This window comes from Rutilus rutilus (genome assembly GCF_951802725.1).
Source record: "Rutilus rutilus genome assembly, chromosome: 20".
NCBI classification, from domain to species: domain Eukaryota; kingdom Metazoa; phylum Chordata; class Actinopteri; order Cypriniformes; family Leuciscidae; genus Rutilus; species Rutilus rutilus.
The window spans coordinates 22,975,554-23,001,427 of NC_140225.1; the positions used below are offsets into that span (position 1 = coordinate 22,975,554).

General features: G+C 39.0%; 1 protein-coding gene across 1 annotated transcript in view; it reads right to left on the bottom strand.

The window, feature by feature from the left end:
• The window catches only part of LOC311279964 (zinc finger matrin-type protein 4), a 121,695-nt gene that overhangs the window by 68,842 nt on the left and 26,979 nt on the right, over positions 1-25,874 (bottom strand). Inside the window, 2 exon segments of the mRNA XM_084391808.1 lie at positions 14,179-14,271; positions 21,785-21,889. Of these exon segments, the coding sequence (XP_084247934.1) occupies positions 14,179-14,271; positions 21,785-21,889 (198 nt within the window).

The following is a 25,874-nucleotide window of genomic DNA, read 5'->3' on the forward strand; positions in this document are numbered from 1 at the left end:
TGACGGCTGCACGTGAAAACCTCACAAAACCCACCCCTGTCGGTGATTGGTTGGAACACTATTTATTTTGGTTTTGAGTGGTGGTGAAACCAACAGTTTTTTTGTTGACAATAAATCGATTCATCACGATTCGTGGATAGATTCCAATATTTTCCGAATGCATCGCCATTCTCTCTCGAATCGATTCTGAGTTTAGTTTTTAACAGCAGATGGCGTTCTAGGCTAGTTTTTAACCGCACGCTCAAATGCTCACGAAGAAGAGCGCTCGTGCGTTCTGCTGAGTCTGGGAAATGTACTTGCACCGAATGCTTTTATGACGCGAGATTAATGTAAACAGCCCACTGCAAACACCCTTAATACGCTTCAACCTTTTCGAACTTGATTGATTATTTCATAGAAAGTTCAAGGCATTGGAAGCCAGCAGAGTACGGCTGTTTCTAAAGCATGCAGTGCCATCTGCTGTTAAAAACTAAGCTCAGAATCAATTCGAGAGAGAATTGCGATGCATTCGGAAAAACTCAGAATCGATCCAGAATAATTTCTCGATTCACGATGCATTTATGATCACAATTTATCGTCCCAGCCCTAATTTTGATGCAAACCCTTTTCACAAGATGTAAAATAAATCTCTGATGTCCCCAGATTGTGTAAGTGCCATTTTAGCTCAAAATACCCCACAGATAATTTTATATAGCATTTTAAAGTTGTCACTTTTTGAGGGTGAGCAAAAACGCCTCGTTTTGTGTCTGTCCCTTTAAATACAAATGGCCTGCTGCTACCAGCACAGGGGGCGGAGCTTCAAGAGCTTGTGTCCTTAGCAGCTTCGATTACCTCACACAGACATGCACTGAAATGTTTTATATTTTATATTGACATGCCTTTTATGTTCAAACCAGAGTCAGAAAGATGGAGAGACTCAAGAAGAAGTGACAAAATGTAGACTATAGTCTATAAATCATGTTCCGGGGGCAGGGTTTATGTAAATTTTAGGGTTGGTGATGTCACTACCCCGGGAGGAATGTCGTGTAGTTCCTACCAGCCGTTTGTTGTAGTCCTTAAAAAGCAATTTCTTTAAAAGAAAATATCTCCCTTTGCTTTGCACTTTGAGCGCCGTAACTTTGCAGATGTTGACTATGCTCAAACAGCAACATTACACACTAACTAAAGGTAGAAAAGTGATATCATAATCAAGCACACCTTTAATATTTTCATTGAAACCGTAATACTTTTTTTTTTTTCTTTGATAAATAGAAACTTGGAAAGAACAGCATTTAAAATAGATTTTTTTTTTTGTAACAGTGCCACTTTTGATCAATTTAATGCATCTTTGCAGAGTAAAAGTACTAATTAAAAAAGACCCCAAACTTTTGAATGGTAAGTAATAATAAACATCATTAAAACTATTTTACTTTTAACTTTACAAAATTAGACTTTTCAGTCTTTTTTTCAGAGAATGTATCTGTAATTAAGTTTATTTTTCTTACCCTGTTGGCAAATGTTTTTTTTTATTTATTTTTTATTTATTGTCTTAAGCATACATCACACTAAATTGAGCTAGATAAAATAATATATATACTGTATATAAACAAAATGCCAGTGGGTTAAAAAAAAAACTCAATTAATCTTATTATCTAACACAAATTTGTTTCTCAGGTAAATATTCTCAGCATTGTTAGATTATATTTCACATCAAATTAATCCTAGATAAAATTTTCTAAGTGATGCTTTTCACATTCATTTTATACTGAGGCTCTTTACTTTTACTGCATGACAACAAATGTCTCATTAGTTTCTATTTTTTTATTCTCTAAGGGATTTTAGGAGAAACATCTGAGACAGTAGACACTTAAAAGAAACTGAGAACTTGAGCCCTCTGAGCTCTGAAAGTACAACCACAGAGCTATACAATGCTCCTCTGGGTCCTGTTCTACAATATCATTATAAAAATTAAAATTAAAACAAGACCCTCATTCACATTAAACAATGCTTCTTGTAGTGTGGTTGAAGTTGATGTATCGCAATGACAAACAGGCTCAGCCGTGCTCTGCTTTCACCTTCATTAGATTAAAATCAGCATTTCAAGGTGAGACCAGCCATATATATCCATATACATATATCCATATACACATATATATATATATATATATATATATATATATACACACATATATATACTGTATATATATATATATCAGCAAAAACTGATTTTCTCTGCACTGGGAACGGTTGCAACGGTTCTCCCTGATGGAGAATCATCTTGGACCAGAAACATCTCGGTTATGTATGTAACCCTCATTCCCTGAAGGAGGAAACGGAGATGTTACGTCAGTGAATGACAAAATGAGGGTTTCGCTTAGAAGCCTATCACCTTCGAGTTCTACAAAACGAGCCAATGGCAAAACAATGCCATGGGTCTGCGGAATTTGCATAGCACAACTCCACCCCACCGCATGGGTATAAAAGGAGCTGCGCAGCAATCTCGCATTATATTATGCTGAGGAGCCGAGACTGAACTCCCGGCTGTTCCAGCGGTACAGCGGTTGTGGCAGGGGGACGTAACGTCTCCGTTCCCTCCTTTAGGGAACAAGGGTTACATACGTAACTGAGACGTTCCCTTTCAGTCAGTCACTACGAGTTACGTTAGTGAATGACGAAATGGGGGTCCCAATTCAATCACGCCACAGCGGCTGTCTAACAGTGCCCTGCGCAAGTCTGAGCTCCCTGTCGTGAGACTAGCATGGACGAAGGGCTAGGCTTAACGCAAGAATACCAATGTACACTGGGTAGCATATCCCAGGTGGAATATGTAACACAGTGCTTACCCGTAGGGAGGACTAGAATACACATGTGACCCAAGTACAGAATGGATATGGAAAAACTCAGAGGTATCCAGCCCGCAGGGTGGGATGTTTCAACCTCGAGATGGCAAGAGGTCTTGCCGAGGGAAAGACACGTGCTCGGTGGAGACTTAACGTGAAAATACACATGTGGGGGTTGCCCTAGCAGGGAACCATGCACATGGAAGCACCTAGCCAATCACGAGGGCTGATCAACCGGGCATGCACTCTGGTGATGGCATCGACAGTGCAGGAGGAACTCAGGATCTAAGGAGAACTCATCTGAGTGAAATAGCACATATATCCAGTCTGTGGAGTGGAATGGCACAGCAAGCGATGACACCGAGGAGGTCCTACTTACTGGCAAGTGGAAGCGAGTACATGAGAGGACACTGGCTCTAGAATTATGAATCTCGCAAAAGTGTTGGGTGTCGCCCAGCCTGAAGCTCTACAGATGTCTGTTAGCGAGGCACCATGTGCTAAAGCCCAGGAGGAATCTCTGGGTGGAGTGTGCCTTCACCCCTAGGGGGCATGGTCGACCCTGCGTCTGGTAAGCCAAGATAATGGCGTCCACTATCCAGTGAGACAACCTTTGCTTGGAGAGAGCCTGTCCCTTCAGCTTCCCACCAAAACAGACAAAGAGCTGGTCTGAGGTCCTGAAACACTGTGTTCTGTCTATGTAAGCATGGAGGGCGCATACTGGACAGAGAAGTGCCTCCGCCGAGGGCAGCGCTTGCACGTTCAACACCTGTTCCCTGAAAGGAGTAGTCGGAACCTTGGGCACGTATCCAGGCCGGGGTCTCAAGATCACGTGAGAGTTAGCCGGGCCGAATTCTAGGCACGCTTGGTCAACCGAAAATGCCTGCAGGTCCCCAGTGTACCCTTTAGCTGTCGCCCTGTCAAGGGTAGAGAAGGCGGAAGAGATCGCTGAATGATCACGGGAAGTCAAAGGAGACTTCAAGGACCTCATGACCTCTTGATGCACCTCCGGGAAGAAAGGTATTGGGGGCGGGTACTGACGGGTGTCATCCAGCCGCCAGCGCTCGAGATAGGGTGGAGGATTCCACTCAATCCCGATGCTCACCGCTGCTCAGGAAAGTATGGCAGTCAATTCCGGATCAGACTCGGGCAATGCTGGCACACCCGAAGGAGGCAGCACAGCCGAGTCTTCATCTCCAGAAGACTCTAACCCACCTTGTGATGCGGTGATAGACATGGTATCGTCCTCTGGAGCACCGAATGAAACGGCAACCTCATCCGGCAGCCTCACGGGTTGCAATGTGCCAGAGGGGAGTGTGAATCGTCAGAACTTTGTTCCACACTGTGACCCTCATATCACCCTGGCCACCGGACAAAGTATCCCCTCTCGCAGAGGAGATAGATTGGGATGTGGCAGAGGGGACTCTACTTCTTTGGAGGTCATCAAGTCTCGATCGCAACATTGCGATGGTCATGTTCCCGCAATGAGAACATGATGCATCCGCAAACCCTGCCTGAGCGTGATTTAAGCCCAAACACGCCAGGCAGCGATCGTACCCATCAAAAGACAATACCTGTCTACCGCACCCAGAAATACACGGACGAGACATCTTTAAAAAGACGTGCCACGTGCAGCTCTTTTAGAGAGGAAAAAACTCAACAGCGCCCAGGGAGAAACACACACACTGTTGGCAGATCACTGCACAGACCAGCAGCAGGTAATGTGATCTCGCTGGAACACGCCGTAACACCAACAGCACTGAAGAGTCGCTCGTCTCGTAAGTGAAGAACTCAGAAAGGCTTGCAGAGAAGTGAAGAATGTTCTTGGCTCCGAAGCAAAAACATAATGCGAGATTGCTGCGCAGCTCCCTTTATACCCACGCGGTGGGGTGGAGTTGCGCTATGCAAATTCCGCAGACCCATGGCATTGTTTTGCCATTGGCTCGTTTTGTAGAACTCGAAGGTGATAGGCTTCTAAGCGAAACCCCCATTTCGTCATTCACTGACGTAACTCGTATAGTGACTGACTGAAAGGGAACAAACCAGCATCCAGATGATCAAGCCAGCTTCAGATGGATCGTGGAACATGGTAGTCCAGCTTGGACCAGCTGAAAGCCAGGTGTATGTTCCAAAACAGAGCTTAAACTAGATTTTCTAGCAAGGATTTGGAATTTAATGGACAAAAAAAAAAAAAAAAAAAATCCAAATATTGTATTATGCCAAAGCATTCTGCCGTGCAAAGGCAAAAGACCGTAACTTCGTTTTTGGTCGAAAATTTGTTATTTATATTTTTGGCACATTCAAGACCTCCTTTATCATGTGGATGAGTATCTTGAATCAATTCCATTGTTTTTTCGAGAAAATAATGAGTTGTCTTAACAGTAACTTCAAAAAGCCCATGAGAAACAAAGGCAGAACACTGTAACATCAGTTACCGCTCTTGGGCTTTGTTTTGGAACGCTCAAATTGAGTTACGGTACTCTGCCTTTGTTTAGCCGCGCGTCAATATGAAGTTACTGTGCCGGTGTTCTATCACATAATGCTACCTACCAGACTGTATGGTTATCTGCCTTTGTTTTAATGTCCATTAAAATTACAATTAAAATTACGGTGTAGCCTGTGTACTTTGTACAGCTGCCATCAGTCCCTCTAACTTCTGATGTCCTCAGAGCTTTGTCCTGCACAATTGCGCCATTGCACAATTTAGTATGGTCTGAAACCGCTCCATCGACAAACGTGCGATATCGATCACGAAGGATTATGCAGAGTTGACAGAAAAATGTTACACATTGCCGTAGCAGATGAATACAACCAAGAACTAAAGCCGGGTTCGGGTACTGGACCTGGTTGAAACACTCATGCATCTAGCTGGCAGAGTGCCAAAACTTCGCGGTGCCTTCAGCCCCGCCCTAAACACGGTCGAGCCAACACTGGACTAATATATCTATGGAGGTATTTTGTCATGTCAAATGTATTAATAATGCCATCAGAATGCAACCAAAGCACAGGATAGCAATAAGTAGATGGCTATAAATAATTGTAAATCATACAAAATAAATGCCATGATCACTCGATTTTATACAGGTGTTACTATCATGATTTTGTTAATGGTGATCAGCAACCAAATATTGATAATGTGGAAGTTACTGCCTTTTGCCTTGGCATGACTTCTCACTTTTTGCTGACAATACAAAGGCAGAGTACAGTAACTTTAAAATAGTGGTCAAAAGTCAAGTTTGAGCTCAAGATTTTTTTATGTATATAATTTTCATTACTAAAACATCTATTTGCCAGATTTCCAGTGTCCTACCTATAATTAATTTGGCGGGACAACTAAAAATCTTTAAAGTCATTTTTCTCAGTTCCACACTCTAGCGATTTAAGGTATTTTGCCTTTGTAGGGCAGAACTGTACAAAAGCATTTGTAGATTATTATTATTTTTTATTAGATTTTTTTTTGCTCTCACGTGTAAATAATGTGCCCACTTATACCATAGTAGACACTAGCAGATTCTCTACCTGTTGATTGGTATCTACTTATGCTCACACCAGCAGGGCCTCTAAGCTATTATGCTTACATGATACTTCTATCTATCAAGATGTTCATTTTACCTAAGTATTATTCTTACAGTTCTCCTGAATTGTTCAATGCCTGAATGCTCTGTCATGTTACCCCATAAAAGTGGTGCAAACTGGCACATTAGAGTGAAATGTAAACCTGTTCTCACTGCACACAAGAGCAGACTCTCTTTTACACGTCTGGACCAGAGTGGTCATCTCAGAGCTGTGGTGATGTGTGTGTGTATGTGTGTGTGTGTGTTAGAGGACCAGAGTGTTCTCTGTCACCTCCCTGCTGAAAGGAAACGGACAAATAAGTTCAAACTTCATGGCCTAGTTCTGTTTCCCTGAGCCTGTGACCTGATTCCAGCGAGCTGGCCAGTAGATGTGTGTGTTCTGACTGCTGTTTGCAGGAGAGGTGAGTGTGTAGCTTTCTCTCCACTCACAGACGTGTTTTCCCATCGAATCACTGCTCTGCTCATGTAAAACAGGCTGTTTGCAGTTCACTGTCACAGCTCAGGCTGCGCTCATCATTGTATGCGAGTGTGTGCATCTATTATGACGTGTGTTTTAGTGCTTCATGCGATTTCTGTGCAGTGCATGCAACTCATTTCAGTTTATTTTGGAAGCACAGGCACTCCACACACGGTGTAAAACTCTCTGATAATTTTGCACAGTCATAGCTATTGTTAGGGAGTTTTTTTTTGTGAAATGTATTGCTATCGAGATTGAATACACCACCGTTCAAAAATATGAGATCCGTACGTTTTATACAGTAAGGACAATTGACCAAAGTTGACAATAAATAAATTATTTCAAATATATATATATTTTTTTTTTATCAAAGAATTAAAAAAAACAAAAGTTTCAGATTCCAAAAAAATATTAAGCAGAACAACTATTTTCAACATCGATAATATAAGAACTGTTTCATGAGAACCAAATCAGAATATTAGAATGATTTCTGAAGGATCATGTGACACTAGAGACTGGAGTAATAATGCTGATTTGCTATGACAGGAATGATAAATTGTATTCATATTTCACAATATTGCTGTTTTACTGTACTTTGTGATAAAATAAATGCTGGCTTGGTGAGGATAAGACTTTTTTTTAAGTCTTACTGAACAGTAGATTATATCAGTGTATATTGGATATTTACCTTTGCCCTCAAAGTTAATCTTTAAAAACACTAATCATTTAATAACACTGTTAAACTCAATCTTTAGCAAATATAAAAATGATCTATTTTCCATACTGTCATACAAAGTCAGGACACTGAGAAAAGTGTTGCTTTTAGAGTTTGAGATGTTTGTTTGAGTTAAACAAAATCACTCTTTTAAACCATTCCATAGACAATTGTAGGCTGAAAATGATCAGGATATACTGTCATTATTTCAGTTATATCACCTGGCCCTAACAGTACAGTATATGTCCTTCAAAACCATAAAGAGAATAAAAATAAAACGAAACACTTTTAAAACCCCATCAGGGTTGCAGTGGTTCCCAGCAGGGATGGAAACTGTTTGAATTTGAGATTTTAGTTGGCTTTGTCAGTTTGTTTCCTCCTACTTTTCGGTGATAATGTGATTTTCAGGGATGTGTTCAGTGTTTTTTAGATCCACAGGGCCCGTGCATAGGGATTGATATGATGATTATGATCCCAGAACCAGGGGAAACATTCGTCCTCATGTAATCCAATAAATAACACTGGGAAAATTGAAGCAGTCAGCAACACCTAAAATAACCCAACCAACCAACCCAGGTGAGAAAGACCAATAGACACAAAATTTCTGATAGCATTTGCTGCAGAAAACGAATGCAAGTCTATTTCATATTTACTCTCAGGTTTTCATTCAAACATGCCTTTTTCTTCCTTGCCAATAACTTCACCTACACATTGTCTGAATGCATTTACATATGACCTATTTTAGGTTTGATAACAACAGCAAAATGAGTGTGTGAGCATGTGTGAGTGAAGGTGGTGGTGTGTGAAGTTGTGAATATGTGTGAGCATGTGTGTGTGTGTGTGTGTGTTTGATGCTCTGGCAGTGTCAGGTCCTGTTCTGTTGTTAACAAAGAGCATTTAATTAGGAGTCTGTTTATCTCTCTCCTCCACTCTCTCATTCCTCTGTTGTTACGTTGGAAAGGGTGTGAAAACAAGCTAAAAATAAGAGCCCGAAGGAGGAAAGTCACAGAAGCACATTAATTCTGCCTGTTAAAAACAGAATACAAAAATATAGATTTAGAAAAATGTAGGACACTAGAGAAGGAGACAAAAAAACAAACAAACAAACACACACACACACACACACACACACACACACACACACACACACACACACACACACACACACGCACACACACACAGAGAAGAAGAAAAAAACACATTCTTTAACATGCTTTAACTACCTGACGGAGAGACACTAAAGCAAAGAAAGATTTCTTTTTAAATATCTCCGAGCACCTTACCGACCTACTTTCCTCTTTTGTTATTCTCCTGCGCATCTGTGTACTTCTGCTTGACACTTTTAAAAAGGAAAATCAAACACTCTTTCCACAGCCTCAGTGCAACTCACTTCCTTCTGATGAAGTCAACGAATCTGGAAAACAAGGTAAGTTTTAAGAGGTAACTGAAAATGAGACTGAGTGTTATTATCAGGGGTGGCTCTGCTTTTACATGCTGGAATGTCTCTGTTATGGGAGCCTGTTGTTACCCAAGTGAAAAAAACATAAAAAAAGGTAATTGTGAGACAAAGTTTAAAATGAGAAATAATGTCAATATTTGGAAGATATAAAGTCGCTGAGTCATTGAGTTGACGCTATGGTCTGAAGCACGTGTGATACACACCAATTTTGATTGGCTACCGCTGTCAGGTGACATAACAGGTGCGCCAGCAGGTTATATAAGGGCGCTTAGAGAGAAGGTCATCAGCTTCTTTGTCTTCAGGAAGCCGTTTGTTTGTATGAAAGATTTATAACACCAGATGATACACATGAGCTGTCTGTTTAGGAGCGGAACATGCTCGGTCATCACTTGAGGCTCCCAGCTTCTTCCGATCTGGCAGAGAGCTTGTTGTTGGTCCGATCTAGTTCGGTGGAACCAGATATGATGGGAGTTGGGAGGAAATACGCTGAGTGATCCCGTCTTCTCCCTTACCCCAGCATATGAGGAGCTGGTTGACGTTATGACCAGCAACATGGCCAAACTAAAGTTAGATTGGTCGGCGGAAAAGGAGAATCTGCCCAAGGTGTGATTCCTTGCGGGTCATAAGTGTCTCACTAGAGTGAACCTTCTATTTCTCCCCGATCTCCACAATGAAATGGTCAAGTTGTGAAAGAAGCCATACTCGGCTCGTGTTCAAGCCCCTTCTGCAACCATGAAGGGGCTGGCTGAAAACGGGTATATAAGGATGCCCCAGATTAAAGATTCTCTCCTGGTACGGCATTCTCATGGAAGGCTCCAGCATGTGAAGCTGTGTGCTTGTTGGCAAGCCTTATGTGGTGGCGTGTCAAGCTGGTGGGGCTTTGCACACTATATCGATGTTGCAAGCCTACCAGGCCGATTTATTAAAGGATCTCGATCTGAATGAATGAGGTATTTATATAGCACATTTCCTATGCACTACTGTACACCCAAAGCTTTTTTAAAATCATGTCAGGGGTCTCTCCTTAACCACCACCAGTGTGCAGCCTCCACTTGGATGATGCGACGGCAGCCACAGTATAAAGGCGCCAGTAAGCACACCACACACCAGCTATAAATGGAGAGGAGAGAAAGTGACAGAGCCAATTCAATTGATGGGGATTATTAGGAGGCCATGATTGATAAGGGCCAATGGAGGGAATGTTGCCAGGCCACTGGGGTTACACCCCTACTCTTTTACGAGAAGTGCCATGGGATTTTTAATGACCACAGAGAGACAAGACCTCACGTCTCATCCAAAGGACGGTGCTTGTTACAGTATAGTGTCCCTGTCACTATACTGTCCCTGTCACTATACTGGGGCATCAGGATCCACACAGACCACAGGGTGAGCATCTCCTGCTGTCCTCAATAACACCTCTTCAATCTGGGGAAGGAATTATCTCCAATCCTGGAGCTCTGCCGTGCGACAGACCTTTCCCTCAGTGCTACCAAGAAGGCGGCCTGTGCCGTGGGCCGCTCGATTGCTGCTATGGTCGCCATGGAGAGGCATCTATGGCTTAACCTTTCGGGGCTCAAAGAGAAGGAGACAGCTTCCATCTTAATGCCCTGGTGCCGCCTTCCAGACTTTTTGGCACTGCTGTTGAGACAGTGATCCAGAAGGATATATATTTTATATATTTTTTCTCTCCTGTGTGAGACGGCATTGACAGGGCACATATTGTCTCTGACTGATTCCAGACTGATAGACGAGCAAATGTGAGAAAGATCTGCTTCAATCCATCTATTATTGACAGGAATGTGCATTGACTTGTAAAGATGTGTGGAGTGGACAAAAATTTGTTTTGAAAGTTTATGTCAGTGATGGTGTCCGGAATCAGTTTCTTTAGTGTTTCTACTTTCTTCAGCTGTGTTCGGTTTTGATTTGTGGCCTGTCAGCTCTCAAACAGAGGGCTTGAAAGTAGGGGTGGGACGATACAGGTACCTCACGATTCAATTCTGTGGCGATATGTGGTCCACGATATGATAATATCACGATTCGCGATATCTACGATATTCAATATATTGGAAGAAATTTCATCAACGATATATCACAATATATGTGACTGAAAAGAAAAAGAAGGAATAAGGAAATAAGGAAATTTTATGCATTTATTAATGCCAACATTTCCAACATTGTGCAAAGAAATATGCATTTGCATAATAACTCACTGCCTCCTGGTCTTAAATGTAAACACTGTACATCTAGACAGATAAAAGTGCATGAACATTACAAAACAACATGAACATTAACATGTGTAAACCATAATACTGAAACGTCAGTAGTAAGTTACTGTAAACAGTGGACACATCAAGGCATATTCTTCTTGAGGAACACTAACTGATCAGCATGCTCAGATGTAAGAGCACACCTCTGAGCAGAGATTATGTCACCGGTGGTAGAAATTAAAGCCACTCTTATACACAACTAAATAATAAAGAGTTATGACTTGAAATGTTTGCTGTATACTACAATCAAAAACAGCTTATACAAAAAAAGTGAATGAACATCTGCAGAGAGCACAGTCAAAATGTAACTTTTTGTGACTGAAATTGCACATATTGCAGTATAACGTAACAGATCGGTTTACACAGTGTACTGATGTGAAAACTAAACAATACAGAAAGCAGCTCCCATACAAAAATACTAAATAGGTAACAATGAAATTGCCAATTTTACATACGTTAGCTTTTAACGAAGAAGGTGCCGTTCGAATTTGGCGCTCAGCCATCATGCGTCTGTTATGTATGTGCGCGACTCTGTTATGTGCGCGTCTCTGTTGCACGCCACAGACTGTCCGCACACTGCACGTCCGCTTATAGTTCCGCCTTTTGCGTTCCGTCAATATTACGTTATTAGAATATATATATTTTTTTTTTTAGAAAATCGATTTTTTAACTTTTGTGAATCGATTCAGAATCGTCCACGTCCGCATCGCGATGCATCGAAGAATCGATTTTTTCCCCCACCCCTACTTGAAAGTGTCATGGCAAAGCTCTGTCTGGTCCAAGAAGAATTATTCATAAACAACCACACAAATGAGCTCTATATACGAGCACAGACCATGATTCAAACAAAAATGGTAGCTGAGAGTTTAGGTTTCTCTCAATGCTGAATGTTTCATAAAGTCATAAACTAACATCTCCACCCCTCAGAGACGCTTCTGAAAGGAATTCCAAGAGCTCAAGCACTTCCAAACAAGTCAAAACAATCTGTAAGAGTCAGTGGGCCCTATCTTACACCCGGCACAATGCAGCGCCAAGCGCAATGCAAATGTGTTTTGCTAGTTTCAGTCCGAAGCAGTTATCATTTTCACGTCCTGCGCCACTTTGTTTAAATAGCAAATGCACCCATTTGTGCGCCCATGGGCTGGTCTGAAAACAAGGTGTGTTCTGGCGCATTGTTGGCATTGTTGCTATTTTGAGGCAACAGTAATAGACTGCGCCATTGACCAACTGAAACCTGATCTAAAGTCAATGGCGCAATATATATTTTTTGGTTATTTAAAGAATGCGTTAGTCATGTGCGCCTATAGGCGGGTCCACAACGCGCGTATACTCTGCTTATTAAACACACAGGGACACAAACATGCCAAATATTTAAAATAAAAGGATTACAATGTAAAAGATTGTGTACATAAAGATGTGGTGGAATCTGGCTTGTCCCATAGATGGTCTGCTTGTGCACTTTTACCTCGCGCACAAGCAGATCCGTTTGTGCCCTGGAGACGGCTTCGGTCTTTCCACTATCAAATTCCGTTATGTAAATAGCGAATCTGCCATGGCACGAGCACAACTGCCATTTAAAGGGAATGGTAGATGAGACTCTGATTGGTTTAACGCACGTAAATCCCAAAACACACCCATTACTCATTAAGATAATAGGGACAACACTTTTAGACCATGCACATGGCGCGCCGACCATTTTTCCCATCGTTAAACTAGCAAAAGTGGATTCGGACTCGCCCTAAGTGAACTTGCGCCCTGCGCTTTAGACCATACAAGATCGTTAAAATAGGGCCCAGTGTGTCAAATCATCAATCAGCACAGGGATCATTATTGTATGTTAAGAGCTGTCAGAAAATAATAAAAAGCCCTAAAACTCTTCATTTAGTGGTTAATAGCCTCTTCAAGACGTCTATCTGCTTCAGTGTTAATCATGGCTTAAGTCAGAGTCCATGAAGACATTAGATGACTGCTGTGCCAGTCATTTACCTTTTGGGGAAAATGAACATTAACATTCTGTCTCTAAGGAGTGAAAACAGCAGAAAACTCAAAGCTCAGTGTCTGTAATCTCCACTGCCCTCATTTAGCATTTCACTGCAAACAAAAATGGCTCCTGAGGTTTATAAACAAGTAAAATAGATTATTCAAAATAGTTGACATTGACAGTACATAAAGACATTAAATGTATAGTAAGAGTATAAAATGAATGTGAAAAATTAATAGCATAGCTCTGATAATTTGATGAGAAATAGTTTAGTTCATTTTGAGATCTCAGACTTTTGATTGCAGACTTTTGTATCTTGGCAAATCTGAGCAGAAACTGAAACATTTTTGAGAGGAGGGTGAGATTACTGGGGTATTTTTCTCAAGAGAAACAATTGACAGCCAGTCAATATACAGTAAATCTCTATTTGCTTTCCATTTAATCTCATTGCTATTTATAAATGATTTTCATATATAGAATATCACCAGGGAAAAGGTAAATGTGAACTTAAATGTCTGACAGATAGGTTTAAAGGTGCAGTATGTAATATTGACCCCCGCTTTTTCCTAAATAAATAAATAAAGAGAGAAAGAAGCCCCAAAAGCTTTCTGGGAACATAAATTACATGTGTATCTAGTTCAAATATGATTCCTCATTACATTAGACAAAATATGGCATTTATTTTAAAGAGCATTTGCACAAGCATACTTTTCAAGCAAAATATTTCACAAACATATGTTTGTTTGTTTTTAGGTTTTAAAACAATAGATCATTTTCAGATGCCACTTGGCTTGATATTTTATTATCTAATGCATTTAAATAATATTAAGTTTGTACAGATAATGTACATAAAGATAGGAAGTCTATAATCTGAAATTAAGTTTTATTTTAAAAACTTAAGAAAATACCGGATTGTCTGGTCTCAATCTTTTGGATGGTGGTCCTCCATCTTCTGGGTGGAGCATGTAGAACAGACGCACTTTATTGGCATGTTTCTTGCTCTGTTGTGTGAAAGAGAGAAAGAGACAGAAAGAGTGAGTGAAGTTAGCATAACAGAGATCAAAGTGTTCTCACTTTAATTAACATGAATGTAAAGAAATGACAGACACCCAGGAAATATACATTTCTGCAATACATGACTGAGCATCCAATTTGCATAATTGAACTATATTGGGCAATCAATAGACAAGTAATTAATAACATAACATAATTTTGCTTTTAGAAAAACTAGCATCAACTGCTTTAATAATTTTGATGCATGCTGACTTTACTGAAAGGAGTCTTTTTTTGTGCAGAACTTTTGTTTCTTGTTGCAGTATTCCCTCAACTGCCAAACGGATTTTATAAAAGAGTTTGCAGTGCTTGTAAAGATGCATTGTATTGGTTTTTCAAAAATTCTGGTTTCACGTATAACTCCATTCAAACTTTTCAGCCTTAGGTTTTTATCAACTTTTAGGTTTTGTACAGTAGATTTGTTATCCTTATTTTTTAACAAAAAAATGTATATGGATATGTATGTACCTACATGTTTTCTTATTTCTTATCTGCATTGAATATTAACTGCTGTCTTCTGTTACTCCACCCAAACATTTTTATTATTTCATAGGGATCTGAGGATACCAAAGGCGCTTCAACTTTGAAAAATGCATGTGACTGCTTAGCTTTCAAAACATTTACAGCCACGCACATATCAAATAGACAAGGTGGGCCAAGAGAGCAAAGCCCCAATGACCTTCTTAAAAAAAAAAAAAAAAAACACTTAACGTAGGCTGCCTGCTATAAGATTCAGTAATGTCCCGGCTATGAACATTTAAGTCTATGACTGACTGTTTGTTTTTCATGCACATCCGGTATCTCAGGTAACAGTTTTATACCTGCCCTGAATGAACCCTATATTAGATAATAATACGAGATCTGGCCATATGAGAGAATATGAGATGTAAAGTGTATCATGATGACAAGACTCACATTTATTCCATATTCTCTTTTTAGTAATGTCCCGGCTATGAACATTTAAGTCTATGACTGACTGTTTGTTTTTCATGCACATCCGGTATCTCAGGTAACAGTTTTATACCTGCCCTGAATGAACCCTATATTAGATAATAATACGAGATCTGGCCATATGAGAGAAAATGAGATGTAAAGTGTATCATGATGACAAGACTCACATTTATTCCATATTCTCTTTTTAATATAAAACTTACATCTGCTCTTCAATTTGAAGTTGGCCAAAACGCTCCACTTCACACAGTTATGCAGAGCCGTTTCCTGAGCTCAGTGAGGGAGGACATATTTCAAAATACTGCTTTAAAATGTAATCGAAAAATGAAAGACTTGCAGTGTGACATTTCAGTTTTGGCTCTTTAAGATCACGATTCAAGAACATATTTATACAGTCAATTACAGAGATGTGCTCCTCAAGCACTTTTAGTTTAGTTTTTACAATTTGAACAGGTAAACAGAACAGGTAAACGAAAGCGATTTTTTTTGTTCTAAAAGCATTTTAAGGCATAAAACGTAAAGGCTGTTCCAAACAGTAAGCAGCAGCATTATATATACAGGTGCTGGTCATAAAATTTGAATATCATCAAAAAGTTGATTTATTTCAAGAATTCAACTTAACAGGTGAAACTAATATATCATATAGACTCATTACATGCAAAGTGAGATATTTCAAGCCTTTATTTGTTATAATTTTGATGATTATGGCTTACAGCTTATAAACCCACGAAATCAAAATCCCAGAAAATTTGAATATTACATGAAATCACACAGTAATTACACAGTAATACCATGGTCATTGAACCAGGTTTTGGTTCTTTTGGCAGTGCGGGCAGGTGCAAATCCTGCTGGAAAATGAATGAAGCATCTCCATAAAGCTTGTCTGCTGAAGGAAGCATGAAGCGCTCTGAAAATGTCCTGGTAGACGGCTACATTGAGTGGACAGCACAGTGGACCAACACCAGCCGATGACATGGCTCCCCAAACCAACACAGACTGTGGAAACTTCACACTGGACTTCAAGCATCTTGGATTGTGTGCCTCTCCATTCTTCCTCCAGACTCTGGGACCTTGGTTTCCAAATGAGATGCAAAATTTTCTCTCATCAGAAAAGAGGACTTTGGTCCACTGTGCTTTATTAAATCCAGAGTCAACGCAGCCGTCTACCAGGACATTTTCAGAGCACTTCATGCTTCCTTCATTTTCCAGCAGGATTTGCACCTGCCCACACTGCCAAAATAACCAAAATCTGGTTCAATGACCATGGTATCACTGTGTAATTACTGTGTGATTTCATGTAATATTCAAATTTTTGGGGATTTTGATTTTGTGGGTTTCATAAGCTGTAAGCCATAATCATCAACATTATAACAAATAAAGGTTTGAAATATCTCACTTTGCATGTAATGAGTCTATATGATATATTAGTTTCACCTGTTAAGTTGAATTCTTGAAATAAATCAACTTTTTGATGATATTCTAATTGTATGACCAGCACCTGATATAAGAATGAACTACTCAACCTCACTAACTGACTAATTGGTCAAGCACTGTGACCCCTCTCTAATTAAAATGACACTATATTTGTTGTGGTCTATGTGTTTATTATTCTTATTTGATTATTGCACAATTAGTTTAGTAATAAATATGGCAAACTTAGTTTTAAATCATTTGTGAGCCAAATCTCATCTTTGCTTCATGTGTCTGTTTGGTGTTGCTGTGTATGTAGAAACACTTACAAGGTTCCGTTTCAGGTAGCTGTATATATAGACAGTACGCAGCAAGGCAGCTCACTAGGTTTTGGAGCGTAGCCGCATTTGCCTAGATAGGCAATCAAACCTGGACAAATTGTTAATGCTCTGGGGTTTAAGATGAATAGCTTGAATTTGTAATGCAATATGCAATTTGTCTGATATTAAAAACGGGACTGTGCGAGCATCTGTGGGTATTAAGCAAGTGATTAATATAAGTTTGGATTAAGAACAGACTGCAGGTGAGTTCTGCTGGATCAGGAAATGGCTTGGATGAAAACGCTGAGCAAGAGCACTGAAGAGTTTTTATATTTTCAGTGTTTATTTAAATGTAAGTTTCAATTTTATAAATTTTGATGTACATTTGTAATTTATGTTTTATTTAGCTTTAATTTGTTTTTATTTCAGTTTCAGTTTTACAGTTAAATTCAAGTTAAATTTTAGTACTGCAAACTTAAAATTGTTTTATTCAAATTATTTGCGTTTTTTTAAGCTTTTCATCTAATATAGTTTCAGCTTTATTTCAGTTAACGATTTTACATTTTTAGCAGTTTTAGGTTTAGCAACAATAACAACACTGGCAAAAAGGGATAGCTGGTTTTACATTATTTCTAGTTGATCTATATGGTTGGTTAACTCTTTTTACTACAATTTGAAACTACATATCAAAATTGAGTAGTCAGCGAGTTATTTGAATGATTAGTATAATAGTTAAACTTTTTAATTAGTATAAAATGGTTTTCTGAAGCTCTTCGTTTGAATTAATATTTGTATGAAACGTCCATATTAAAAACAGTCCTTTAATCTGTAAGGAATGCGTAGTTTAATCTAAAACATGATTTAATCATTTAGAAAATCTTTCATCAAATGAACTGCAATGAACCGTTGGGTATTAAAAACATTGGCATCTACAGAATGTTATTAGGCTTGTGAGGACACACAAATCACAGAACAATGTGATTAAATGTTAATTAAAAAGAAAATAATAAATGAAGAAAACAAACCCTTACATTTTCAGCACTCCCAAACCAAAACATTGTTTGAAATTTGTCATTGAATTTGTCACAGAAGTAGACATGCTTAACAGTAGGGAATGAATTTAAAGATGAAACTTCTCAGGAAGGCTTTACTGTGCTTGACAGTCTGTCAGAACACTAAATCCCTCTCAGAATGTTAGTCTCGAAATGCATCCCCCTTTAAAGCACCAGCTAAAATATTAAATCTCTGCAAATATATCTGTCACTGTATAAATCACAAACTGTAGCAATATTTCTACTGGTGAACACATTTTTACCATTCCACAGTATATATTGGCCAGCCCAAACGAGAGTGTGTGGAAGGAGTGTGAGTGAGTTAGAGACGAGAGAGAGAGAGAGAGAGAGAGAGAGAGAGAGAGAGAGAGAGAGAGAGAGAGAGAGAGAGAGAGAGAGAGAGAGAGAGAGAGAGAGAGAGAGAGAGAGAGAGAGAGAGAGAGAGAGAGAGAGAGAGAGACTGACTCTGTTGTCTCCGAAGCAGTTAGACTGGATTACACTGGTCTAGTGAAGAGCTCAGTGCTAAGAGGGAATGAAAGGAGCCGTTGATAAAGACCAGACACTGAGGGAGCATTTGGTCTGGGAGAGATTTGATTTGAGGGTTTAAGAGGAGACAGGGTAAATGACACAGCTATTAAAAATATTGAATATTCATGCCAGGAGTGCACGAGCAGTATGATTGTACAGAATGTACATTTAGTGTCTGAAAGTGGTTCAGAATTTACTATACCGTTTATAATGGCTCTTATTTTTAATGATCCTGTATGCATATAATTCAATGTAATTCCATGTATGAAAATCCAATATACTCTGTGATGGGACAAAATTATATTACATCTATATTGTCATTGTACTGATGCCAAAGCAAATTATAAAAATTTTATCTGAAGAATATTTACTTTGTGTGTTATATATATTTATTACATGGCTTGGTTGAATTCTAATGTAGAATGCGGCCTGTTATTTCTTGATAAGACCGCTGCTAAGTATAACACACCGTTGCCATGAAAAACAGAGCGTTGCTATGGACGCAGGATTCTAACCGTAGAGACGGAACGGACTATTTTCTTTTGCGGAAGCAATACAATCGTTTTTAAATCAATAAACTCCTTTTTTAAATCAATATTTTGTGTCAGATTATTGATTTATTTGGTAGGTGGCCATGTAATAAGCGGGATAATGTAGAGCGAGACGGTTGTTATAGCGAATACGCTTCGCGTCCGGATCCTGATCAGCCTGTCGGGGTTGTATTCTCTATAACAACCGCCTCGCTCTACATTATCCCTTATATATATATTCTATATCTTTTCATATATTAAAATGGCTTGTGAAAAAGAATGTATAGATAAAAACTGATTTTATGTATCGTTATAAGGGCAAATTAAATGACTAAATACATATTTATTGACTTTATTTTGTGGAAAGCAGTTTGTAAAACATGTCTTGAAAACATGTCTTGATTATGAATATTTACTGTCATGAATATCTGATTAAGTTCTGTATCGCCAATCAATCTTCTATCTGCTTTTTAATATACATATGGTACACCGATGGCACTTTATTTTACAGTCCTGTTCCCCATGTGCATACAGCTATGTACTTATTATAGTAATTGCAATAACTGGGTATAACTAGGCACTAACCCTGAACCTACCTCTAAACCTAACCTTAACCCATGGTTACCTTATATTACTCAATGCTTTCTTAAGTAAGTACACTGCAAGTACACATAAGTGCACATACTTCAAAATAAAGTGCAACCAGTACACCTATAAGTGCCATGTGTGATACAGTATGCATGTTTTTGTTTCCAGACAGGCAGAAACAGCAGGTTAAAAAAAATGAAATAATCAGCGAGGAAAAGGAAAGCAGAATGAAGAAATGGACAGGACAAACAATGCAGTGGTAGAGGAGGCAGAAGCGTCCAGTCCAGATTGTAAAGGGCAGCTGACAGGTAACGAGGTTTCTCTCCAGACATTAAACCCAAGCTTTTAGTCTATGTCCGTTAGCTATCCATCAGATTATCAGCCATGCGCACACACACTCACACACAGCATGAGAAATTGAAAGAGGAAAAGGCCCCGAGATATCCAAAAGTCCATTAAAGTTGCTCTGACAGGTGGAGAGAGTTTGGTGTTGCTTTGTCCCAAGGGAATGTCTCTAATGTGTGCTGTGGTGCGGTGAACTCATGTTATCACATAGAACATCTCTATCTGTCTCTCTGTTTTTCTCTCATTCTCTCCCTTTCCTTCTCCTGGCCTCTCAAGGGATATGGGCAGCTGATTCAGGGACTGAAATGAACTGGTCATAGTGACAAGTTCATCCACTTGGAGTTTCTTTTAGGACACAGCAGCCTTACTGGATACTGGGGAAACTGTTGTGTATCTGAGGTTTAGGGCTGGGGAATATATCAGATAATGCTTTTATTTTTAACATTATTTAAAAATAAAATAATGAACCAACCAACATTGTGAATATTGGTTATTTTAATGCATCATTATTTGCCCATTAAGTTTCCCAAAAGATGTGGCAATAGACTAGTAGACTGGCAATAGACTGGCAATAAACGCTATAGAATTGATTCCTAAATTAATGAGTCTTATGAATCTTTTATTTCAAGTGAATCAGAAAATTGATTTGGATTCCTATCTCTACTATTGAGATCACTACGGACCTTCGTTTCATTAAAAAACAAGAAGATTCAATCAAATGATTAGTTAAACTTTGACAATTTGGTCTAAAACATCTCACAACATGTAATTTTTCATGTATTAAAATGCTAATCAATAAAAAATTAATTCTAGAAAGCAAAATTAAAGCAAATTGTATATCTTATTCAATAAATGTTAAAAAAATATATTGGGTTAAACATATTTAATTAATATCAAGCTAAAATGTAGAAAGTTTTTTCTTTCTTTCAAATTTTCCTTGAATACATTAGTATAAAATTAAACGTTGAAATTTAGCTGGTTTGCACAGCTTTAACCGTGGCTCATTTAAACATATATTTCTTCGCATAGTGGAAAACATTTCTTGATTATTTTTAACTAAATTCTTGGATGAATCATTTCCAGTCTACTTGGCAACAGCTGGTTGAAATGACAGTTTCACTGACGGGCCAAAAATCACCCATTTAAGTCATTTTTGGGGTTAATACTGTATGTAATGTCATGTATATTAAAGTAAATTAAATCCAGCCTTCGTTCACACGTAATTGAGGACATCACCCTCACGCTGTGACATCTGAGAGCGTTTACTCAAGACGAGTGATCGCAGGGATCAGTGACAGAAGAGCTGAAGTGTTACCGTAAAGCTGAATATATCTTGCTGGCTTCTCTTCGTAAACCAATCTGGCCAAACGATCCTGTTGAACAGACACGTTCCCCCAGCTACACTGATTTTGTGCGAAGGAGTTTGTCCTCATTAGCGCGCTCGTTAATCTAGTGATTGCGTACTCTGTGGTCTCAGGAACCGTGTGTGAGAGATGTAAATAATGCAGGAGGATGATTATTTAATGGTCAATCATTGGGTTACTTATGAAGGGGTTGTGGGTCTGAGGAAAGGTGCACTGCATTACAACTTTAAAAGCAGCGACTGAAAGATACATGAGAGAAGCATTTAGGTTACAAATGATTATTACATCCCTGATGATCAATTAATGAGGCCTGCTTTTAACGTAATGTGTGTCACTGGTATGTGAGTGTGTGTGTGTGAGTGTGAGTGATTACCTCATAGTGTGCCACACGCTGGGACTCAGAGATCAGCTGAGCATTGCAGATGTTACAGTAGCTCTCGGTGAAGAGTCCTTCATCACCAGCTCCGGCAGACTTCATCTGAACAAATACACACACAAAGTGCTGTGAAACTCACAGAACTCATTACATGGGTATGTGTATAGTGGTGTAGTTGAAATAAAGGCATTATAGCTCTCACTGCTGGAAAGAAAATGCTTAAAAATCATATTGCTCCTACCTAGTCAGGCAAGTCAAAGATTTGTTGGTTCTAAAGGGTTTTTGGCCACTGGTTATCTGGGGTGTGTTTAGCGTATAACAATGTAACTCAATGCTTATAGTACGATGCATCACTGAAGAAATCAACTAGTCACGACTGTTTCGCAAAACCATTTTTCTCAGTTATTTTGCGGATTCAATCATAGGCTTATTCTTACGGACTAGAGCATGTATGCGCAAACTGTTCAAAAACAGTGCTTTAAATTGCTTTAAAATTACATTTGTACATATTTGAAATAAAAGATATAGATTCTACTGAATGTCAGCTGGCTTATTTTGCTCAATATAAGGATTTATTAAGTCCACATGTCACGCAAATAAGAAACTATGTTTCTAACCACAGGTCCAACCACACAACTTTGCAATGCTTTTTGCGAATGTTCGATGGAACTATGGTTAATGATGTTTTTTTCGGGAAACACAGCCAAATCCTTGTGAGCTTCCTCATCCTCAAAAGCAACATAATTTCCTAATCATCTTGGATCCTCATGTATAACATTTTACTGATTTTAATCTAGTTCAAAATTAACATTAGCAATGGCTAGTGATTCTCCTAACCCTTGTATGGTGTTCGGGTCTGTAGGACCCGTTTTTCATTTTTTCTCAAAAGAAAAATGATACGATTAATTATTTTTTCAACCTCAGACTAATTGGCCTTGGCTCATTTTCTGTGAAGAACATATATCAGAACACATTTTCAATGACCACACACTGTACACCCCCCCCCTACACATTTATATTACACAAAGGATGTTCGGGTCCACTGGACCCGGGGCTAATAAAAGTGTGGAAATTTTAGGTCCTGTGTACCTTTACTCTGTCCTCCTCCTGTCAGGGCTTGCTGTTATTGTGTGTGTGTATGTGTGTGTGTGTGTATGTGTGTGTGTGTGTGTGTGTGTGTGTGTGTGTGTTCTTGTATATGGTTGTGTATAATGTGTATAATGACATGGGTATTAACGTAAACATGGTTATGAGGACATCTGTGTCCTCATAAACCAAACGGCTTAAAAAACATACTAAATGGTGTTTTTTGAAATTCAAAAAAGGCCAAAAGTTTTCTGTGATTGGTATGTGTAGGGGTAGGGTTAGTGTAGGGGGATAGATTATACAGTTTGTACATTAGTAAAACCATTATGCCTATGGAGAGTCCCCGTAACCACATATCCAAGTGAGTGTGTGTGTGTGTGTGTGTGTGTGTGTGTGTGTGTGTGTGTGTGTGTGTGTGTGTGTGTGCGTGTGTGTGTGTGTGTGAGAGAGAGAGATTGTGTGAAAGTGTGAGAGAGTGTGAGTGCAAGAGTGAGTTTTGTGTTTCTACCCCGGCCGTTCCCGCACAAGGTTGCAATTCTTAAATGTGATCTAACAAAGCTAAAGAGGAAATATTAACCATAAATTCTGTTTATATTGCTTGTAATTGGGATGAAGTAAACATTTGTTGAGTATTTTAACATAAATTGTTTGATTATGTTGTTGAATTAAAAACCCCAAAAATGCAGCAGGTCCACCAGACCCACGAAGTAACACTGGCTGAATAACAAAAATATGAATACCACACAAGGGTTAAAAGTTCAAAAATGCTTAACAAAGCCAAATAACGGGCACAAATGTCTTATTTGTACTTTTTATTTTATTTTATTTTTTTATCTATATTTATACTTATTAAAAATTCAGTTTTTAGAAAGCAAACTTGTAATTAAAATGTAAATGTAAAAAATATTGGGTTAAACATTTAATTTTTATCTCAAGTTAACATAGTAGCTATCCTAAAAAACATATTTTGTAAAGTTTTTAAAACTCCACTATTTTGCACATCTTTGCCCGTGGCTTATTCAAACATATTTATAAATGTATTCATGTTTTGAGTGTCTTGGTTTTATGAATATCTTCTACAATATATCTTCTATAAATCTTCTGTCTTTTTGATTTCTGTAATTTGGCACACCCATAATATTTCTCTTGACTTTTTTCACTGATCTAATTGCAGTTGCTTTATCCATGAATGCTATATCTGATGCTGCCTTTGAATTTAGCTGGAGTGGGGTTTTTTTTAAATACTTTTTTAGAAAAGCCTTTGCATCTGGACTGGAACGTGCTCACTAGACTTGGGAACAGAGCTGAAGTGAGCAGTTTCGCATGCATTGCACTAAGGTAGTGAGGCTATTTCTCACTCTCCGCTGAGAAAAGTTGTGAATGTTTTCCAGTCGTTGGCAAAGGCTACTGTTTGTGAAGAGCTGCAGTATGCAATGTGTAAAATGACCTGCCTTTCTCAATGTCAAACATACATTCAGAACGTGACCAACAGTGTACATGGGTTCATTTTTTCTCTCCAGCTGTTTTACTGAAAAGAACAGCATATTTTGACTGAGGGTTGAAAAGATGTTTCACAACACATTGTTCCTGTACATCAGGGGTGTCAAAGGCTACGTTCAGACTGTCAGTCCAAATCCGATTTTTGTGCATATCCGATTGAAATCTGATCAGATTTAGTAAGTGTGAATGGCAAAAAAAAAATCACATGAAATGCGTTTCAAGCTACATCCATATGAAATCCGTTTCAGTCTAACTAATCTGATCGGATTTTGCGTGGTTTAAATGACTTTCTCACGCCACGTAAAACGTAAACGTCAGACGTTGTTATAGGAAACATGCTGAAAGTCTCTGCCGAAACAAGGCTGTGTAGTTGCAAAGTGCCGGACGAGCAGAAAATGACAATATAACGGAGACATGTTTGTAAACTGACGGAGACGAGACCGTGGGAAAAAAAACGACAACTCTCCATTGCAAACCCCTCCATGTTGCGGAACTTGTTTTTGGCGTATTTCTACCAAGGCAACGTCATAGCCATAGACACCAATGCAGATATTCCGGAAAATGAAAGAGCTGCATGGACACACAAATCAGATCTGAACAGTTGCGATACACAGTGTAGACATCAATAATTTTAGATCAGATTCCAATCGGATACACAAATAATCGGATTTGGACTGACCGTGTGAACGTAGCCAAATTCAGTTCCTGGAGGGCCACTATCCAGCAAAGTGTAACTCCAACCCCAATGAAACACACCTGAACCAAATAATCAAGGTTTTCAGGGTTAAACATTTCCAGGCAGGTGTTTTGGAGGTGACACACTCCAGGACAGTGGCCCTCCAGGACCAGAGTTTTACACATGTGCTTTTCTAACAAATCCTGAGACTCAAAGGAAGCATTGGAATTGACCATTTATCACAGAAGAAAACTACGGTAGGCTCAGGATTTCTCAAGAATGAATAAGATATTCGAGGAAACCACCCATCAAACCAAAACCTCGATCTATAATTGAAAAGCAAAGTGTCATGAGAATTCAACCATCTGTGAGTGAGGGTGATTCTGATGTGCAAAATCAATTATTCACAGTGTTGGAGACACGGCAATCTGTGGATAGTGTTAAGGTTGCACTTGTGGAATTCAACTGTGGTCTAATCTTGATTCTTGAAGAGCCTGCATGCAGAGTTAAGGAGTTCAGGTGCAGTTCGAGTGCAGGGACTGATGGGTACACATCAGCCTGACAGCATGTGTCACACCGATGACTCAAAGCACCCAATAATCTCAGATAAAGGCCAAAATAATCAGGCATGGAGTACACAATGAGATAGATTGTCGCCATCATGGCAGCTGAGAACATACTGGACCTTCTCTTCAGTATTCTTGTTGAATTAATACAGGCTGTCATTATTTGATTGATAGTATGGAGCTGATCGAGAATGCGTCACCTGTGCAAATAAGCCTTACTTATTTATTATATGTGCTGGTATAGCATTTCACTATACAT